General features: G+C 48.5%; 1 protein-coding gene across 1 annotated transcript in view; it reads right to left on the reverse strand.

Moving 5' to 3' along the window:
- Positions 1–6,399: 6,399 nt before the first annotated feature.
- LOC115188877 (extensin-like) overlaps positions 6,400–7,500 on the reverse strand; it is a 1,687-nt gene continuing 586 nt past the window's right edge. The window contains exons 2-3 of the mRNA XM_029747702.1: positions 7,082–7,355; positions 6,400–6,955 (exon numbers count right to left, since the gene is read on the reverse strand). Of these exons, the coding sequence (XP_029603562.1) occupies positions 6,400–6,955; positions 7,082–7,355 (830 nt within the window). The remainder of the gene's footprint in view (positions 6,956–7,081; positions 7,356–7,500) is intronic.

Below are 7,500 nucleotides of genomic sequence, written 5' to 3' on the forward strand. Positions count from 1 at the left end.
CCCTACAGATACCCATTACCTTCTGGTGTAGACCCCCACTATATACCTTCCTCTATACCCATTACCTTCTGGTGTAGACCCTCCACTATATACCTTCCCCCTATACCCATTACCTTCTGGTGTAGACCCTCCACTATATACCTTCCTCCTATACCCATTACCTTCTGGTGTAGACCCTCCACTATATACCTTACTCCTACAGATACCCATTACCTTCTGGTGTAGACCCTCCACTATATACCTTCCTCCTACAGATACCCATTACCTTCTGGTGTAGACCCTCCACTATATACCTTCCCCCTATACCCATTACCTTCTGGTGTAGACCCTCCACTATATACCTTCCCCCTATACCCATGACCTTCTGGTGTAGACCCTCCACTATATACCTTCCTCCTACAGATACCCATTACCTTCTGGTGTAGACCTTCCACTATATACCTTCCCCCTATACCCATTACCTTCTGGTGTAGACCCTCCACTATATACCTTCCTCCTATACCCATTACCTTCTGTTGTAGACCCTCCACTATTACCTTCCCCCTACAGAGATACCCATTACCTTCTGGTGTAGACCCTCCACTATATACCTCCCCCTACAGATACCCATTACCTTCTGGTGTAGACCCTCCACTATATACTTTCCCCCTACAGATACCCATTACCTTCTGGTGTAGACCCTCCACTATATACCTTCCTCCTACAGATACCATACCTTCTGGTGTAGACCCTCCACTATATACCTTCCTCCTATACCCATACCTTCTGGTGTAGACCCTCCATATATACCTTCCCCTAACCTTACCTTCTGGTGTAGACCCTCCACATATACCTTCCTCCTATACCCATTACCTTCTGGTGTAGACCCTCCACTAATACCTTCCTCCTAGATACCCATTACCTTCTGGTGTAGACCCTCCACTATATACCTTCCCCCTACTACCCATTACCTCTGGTGTAGACCCTCCTATATACCTTCCCCTACAACCCATTACCTTCTGGTGTAGACCCCACTATATACCTTCCCCTACAGATACCCATTACCTTCTGGTGTAGACCCTCCTATATACCTTCCTCCTACAGATACCCATTACCTTCTGGTGTAGACCCTCCACTATATACCTTCCCCCTACACCCATTACCTTCTGGTGTAGACCCTCCACTATATACCTTCCCCCATACCCATTACCTTCTGGTGTAGACCCTCCACTATATACCTTCCCCCGATACCCATTACCTTCTGGTGTAGACCCTCCACTATACCTTCCCCCTATACCCATTACCTTCTGGTGTAGACCCTCCACTATACCTTCCCCCTATACCCTTACCTTCTGGTGTAGACCCTCCACTATATACCTTCCCCATACCATTACCTTCTGGTGTAGACCCTCCACTATACCTCCTCCTATACCCATTACCTTCTGGTGTAGACCCTCCACTATACCTTCCCCTATACCCATTACCTTCTGGTTAGACCCTCCACTATATACCTTCCCCTATACCCTTACCTTCTGGTGTAGACCCTCCACTATATACCTTCCTCCTATACCCATTACCTTCTGGTGTAGACCCTCCACTATATACCTTCCCCCTATACCCATTACCTTCTGGTGTAGACCCTCCACTATATACCTTCCTCCTATACCCATTACCTTCTGTTGTAGACCCTCCACTATATACCTTCCCCCTACAGATACCCATTACCTTCTGTGTAGACCCTCCACTATATACCTATACCTTACCCCCTACATATACCCATTACCTTCTGGTGTAGACCCCCACTATATACTTCCCCCTACAGATACCCATTACCTTCTGGTGTAGACCTCCACTATATACCTTCCTCCTACAGATCCCCATTACCTTCTGGTGTAGACCCTCCACTATATACCTTCCCCTATACCCTTACCTTCTGGTGTAGACCCTCCACTATATACCTTCCCCCTATACCCATTACCTTCTGGTGTAGACCCTCCACTATATACCTTCCTCCTATACCCATTACCTTCTGTTGTAGACCCTCCACTATATACCTTCCCCTACAGATACCCATTACCTTCTGGTGTAGACCCTCCACTATATACCTTCCCCCTACAGACCCATACCTTCTGGTGTAGACCCTCCACTATATACCTTCCCCCTACAGATACCCATTACCTTCTGGTGTAGACCCTCCACTATATACCTTCCTCCTAGATACCCATTACCTTCTGGTGTAGACCCTCCACTAATACCTTCCCCCTACAGATACCCATTACCTTCTGGTGTACCCTCCAATATACCTCCCCCTACGATACCCATTACCTTCTGGTGTAGACCCTCCACTATATACCTTCCCCCTACAGATACCCATTACCTTCTGGTGTAGACCCTCCACTATATACCTTCCCCTATACCCATTACCTTCTGGTGTAGACCCTCCACTATATACCTTCCCCCTACAGATACCATTACCTTCTGGTGTAGACCCTCCACTTTATACCTTCCTCCTATACCCATTACCTTCTGGTGTAGACCCTCCACTATATACCTTCCTCCTACAGATACCATTACCTTCTGGTGTAGACCCTCCACTATATACCTTCCCCCTACAGATACCCATTACCTTCTGGTGTAGACCCTCCACTATATACCTTCCTCCTACAGATACCCATTACCTTCTGGTGTAGACCCTCCACTATATACCTTCCCCCTACAGATACCCATTACCTTCTGGTGTAGACCCTCCACTATATACCTTCCTCTATACCCATTACCTTCTGGTGTAGACCCTCCACTATATACCTTCCTCCTATACCCATTACCTACTGGTGTAGACCCTCCACTATATACCTTCCTCCTATACCCATTACCTTCTGGTGTAGACCCTCCACTATATACCTTCCTCCTATACCCATTACCTTCTGGTGTAGACCCTCCACTATATACCTTCACCCTATACCCATTACCTTCTGGTGTAGTCCCTCCACTATATACCTTCCTCCTACAGATACCCATTACCTTCTGGTGTAGACCCTCCACTATATACCTTCCTCCTATAGATACCCATTACCTTCTGGTGTAGACCCTCCACTATATACCTTCCTCCTACAGATACCCATTAACTTCTGGTGTAGACCCTCCACTATATACCTTCCCCTACAGATACCCATTACCTTCTGGTGTAGACCCTCCACTATATACCTTCCCCCTACAGATACCCATTACCTTCTGTGTAGACCCTCCACTATATACCTTCCCCCGTACAGTACACCATTACCTTCTGGTGTAGACCCTCCACTATATACCTTCCTCCTATACCCATTACCTTCTGGTGTAGACCCTCCACTATATACCTTCCTCCTATACCCATTACCTTCTGGTGTAGACCCTCCACTATATACCTTCCCTCTATACCCATTACCTTCTGGTGTAGACCCTCCACTATATACTTCCTCCCTATACCATTACCTTCTGGTGTAGACCCTCCACTATATACCTTCCTCCTATAACCCATTACCTTCTGGTGTAGACCCTCCACTATATACCTTCCCCTACAGATACCCATTACCTTCTGGTGTAGACCCTCCACTATATACCTTCCTCCTACAGATACCCATTACCTTCTGGTGTAGACCCCCACTATATACCTTCCCCTACATACCCATTACCTTCTGGTGTAGACCCTCCACTATATACCTTCCCCCTACAGATACCCATTACCTTCTGGTGTAGACCCTCCACTATATACCTTCCCCCTACAGATACCCATTACCTTTCTGGTGTAGACCCTCCACTATATACCTTCCCCTACAGATACCCATTACCTTCTGGTGTAGACCCTCCACTATATACCTTCCCCTACAGATACCCATTACCTTCTGGTGTAGACCCTCCACTATATACCTTCCCCTACATAACCCATTACCTTCTGGTGTAGACCCTCCACTATATACCTTCCCCTACGAACCCATTACCTTCTGGTGTATAGACCCTCCACTATATACCTTCCCCTACAGATACCCATTACCTTCTGGTGTAGACCCTCCACTATATACCTTCCTCCTACAGATACCCATTACCTTCTGGTGTAGACCCTCCACTATATACCTTCCCCCTACAGATACCCATTCCCTTCTGGTGTAGACCCTCCACTATATACCTTCCTCCTACAGATACCCATTACCTTCTGGTGTAGACCCTCCACTATATACCTTCCCCCTACAGATACCCATTACCTTCTGGTGTAGACCCTCCACTATATACCTTCCCCTACAGAACCCATTACCTTCTGGTGTAGACCCTCCACTATATAACCTTCCCCTACAGATACCATTACCTTCTGGTGTAGACCCTCCACTATATACCTTCCTCCTACAGATACCCTTACCTTCTGGTGTAGACCCTCCACTATATACCTTCCCTACAGATACCATTACCTTCTGGTGTAGACCACTCCACTATATACCTTCCTCCTACAGATACCCATTACCTTCTGGTGTAGACACTCCACTATATACCTTCCTCCTACAGATACCCATTACCTTCTGGTGTAGACCCTCCACTATATACCTTCCTCCTACAGAACCCATTACCTTCTGGTGTAGACCCTCCACTATATACCTTTCCTCCATATACCCATTACCTTCTGGTGTAGACCCTCCACTATATCCCTTCCTCCTATACCCATTACCTTCTGTGTAGACCCTCCACTATATACCTTCCCTCCTATACCCATTACCTTCTGGTGTAGACCCTCCACTATATACCTTCCCTCCTATACCCATTACTTCTGGTGTAGACCTCCACTATATACCTTCCCCCTCAGATACCCATTACCTTCTGGTGTAGACCCTCCACTATATACCTTCCTCCTACAGATACCCATTACCTTCTGGTGTAGACCCTCCACTATCTACCTTCCTCCTACAGATACCCATTAACTTCTGGTGTAGACCCTCCACTATATACCTTCCTCCTACAGATACCCTTACCTTCTGTTGTAGACCCTCCACTATATACCTTCCTCCTACAGATACCCATTACCTTCTGGTGTAGACCCTCCACTATATACCTTCCTCCTACAGATACCCATTAACTTCTGGTGTAGACCCTTCACTATATACCTTCCTCCTACAGATACCCATTACCTTCTGGTGTAGACCCTCCACTATATACCTTCCCCCTACAGATACCATTACCTTCTGGTGTAGACCCTCCACTATATACCTTCCTCCTCCTATACCCATTACCTTCTGGTGTAGACCCTCCACTATATACCTTCCTCCTATACCCATTACCTACTGGTGTAGACCCTCCACTATATACCTTCCTCCTATACCCATTACCTTCTGGTGTAGACCCTCCACTATATACCTTCCTCCTATACCCATTACCTTCTGGTGTAGACCCTCCACTATATACCTTCCTCCTACAGATACCCATTACCTTCTGGTGTAGACCCTCCACTATATACCTTCCCCCTACAGATACCCATTACCTTCTGGTGTAGACCCTCCACTATATACCTTCCTCCTACAGATACCCATTACCTTCTGGTGTAGACCCTCCACTATATACCTTCCTCCTATAGATACCCATTACCTTCTGGTGTAGACCCTCCACTATGTACCTTCCCCCTACAGATACCCATTACCTTCTGGTGTAGACCCTCCACTATATACCTTCCTCCTATACCCATTACCTTCTGGTGTAGACCCTCCACTATATACCTTCCCCCTACAGATACCCATTACCTTCTGGTGTAGACCCTCCACTATATACCTTCCCCCTACAGATACCCATTACCTTCTGGTGTAGACCCTCCACTATATACCTTCCCCCTACAGATACCCATTACCTTCTGGTGTAGACCCTCCACTATATACCTTCCCCCTACAGATACCCATTACCTTCTGGTGTAGACCCTCCACTATATACCTTCCCCCTACAGATACCCATTACCTTCTGGTGTAGACCCTCCACTATATACCTTCCCCCTACAGATACCCATTACCTTCTGGTGTAGACCCTCCACTATATACCTTCCTCCTACAGATACCCATTACCTTCTGGTGTAGACCCTCCACTATATACCTTCCTCCTATACCCCATTACCTTCTGGTGTAGACCCTCCACTATATACCTTTCCCCCTACAGATACCCATTACCTTCTGGTGTAGACCCTCCACTATATACCTTCCTCCTATACCCATTACCTTCTGGTGTAGACCCTCCACTATATACCTTCCTCCTACAGATACCCATTACCTTCTGGTGTAGACCCTCCACTATATACCTTCCCCCTACAGATACCCATTACCTTCTGGTGTAGACCCTCCACTATATACCTTCCCCCTACAGATACCCATTACCTTCTGGTGTAGACCCTCCACTATATACCTTCCCCCTACAGATGGTCTACCGGTGGGGGGGTGTGAGCAGGTGGTTCTGTGTAGGGGTGATGTAGGAGATGTGAGCAGGTGGTTCTGGGTAGGGGTGATGTAGGAGATGGGGGATGTGAGCAGGTGGTTCTGGGTAGGGGTGATGTAGGAGATGGGGGTGTGAGCAGGTGGTTCTGGGTAGGGGTGATGTAGGAGATGGGGGTGTGAGCAGGTGGTTCTGGGTAGGGGTGATGTAGGAGATGGGGGGTGTGAGCAGGTGGTTCTGGGTAGGGGTGATGTAGGAGATGGGGGTGTGAACAGGTGGTTCTGGGTAGGGGTGATGTAGGAGATGGGAGGTGTGAGCAGGTGGTTCTGGGTAGGGGTGATGTAGGAGATGGGGGATGTGAGCAGGTGGTTCTGGGTAGGGGTGATGTAGGAGATGGGGGTGTGAGCAGGTGGTTCTGGGTAGGGGTGATGTAGGAGATGGGGGTGAGAGCAGGTGGTTCTGGGTAGGGGTGATGTAGGAGATGGGGGTGTGAGCAGGTGGTTCTGGGTAGGGGTGATGTAGGTGATGGGGGTGTGAGCAGGTGGTTCTGGGTAGGGGTTATGTAGGAGATGGGAGGTGTGAGCAGGTGGTTCTGGGTAGGGGTGATGTAGGAGATGGGAGGTGTGAGCAGGTGGTTCTGGGTAGGGATGATGTAGGAGATGGGGGTGTGAGCAGGTGGTTCTGGGTAGGGGTGATGTAGGAGATGGGAGGTGTGAGCAGGTGGTTCTGGGTAGGGGTGATGTAGGAGATGGGAGGTGTGAGCAGGTGGTTCTGGGTAGGGATGATGTAGGAGATGGGGGTGTGAGCAGGTGGTTCTGGGTAGGGGTGATGTAGGAGATGGGGGTGTGAGCAGGTGGTTCTGGGTAGGGGTGATGTAGGAGATGGGGGTGTGAGCAGGTGGTTCTGGGTAGGGGTGATGTAGGAGATGGGGGTGTGAGCAGGTGGTTCTGGGTAGGGGTGATGTAGGAGATGGGGGTGTGAGCAGGTGGTTCTGGGTAGGGGTGATGGGGGGTGTGAGCAGGTGGTTCTGGGTAGGGGTGATGTAGGAGATGGTGGTGTGAGCATGTGGTTCTGGGTAGGGGTGTGTATGGT

The sequence above is a fragment of the Salmo trutta genome, unplaced genomic scaffold (genome assembly GCF_901001165.1).
Source record: "Salmo trutta unplaced genomic scaffold, fSalTru1.1, whole genome shotgun sequence".
Lineage (NCBI taxonomy): Eukaryota > Metazoa > Chordata > Actinopteri > Salmoniformes > Salmonidae > Salmo > Salmo trutta.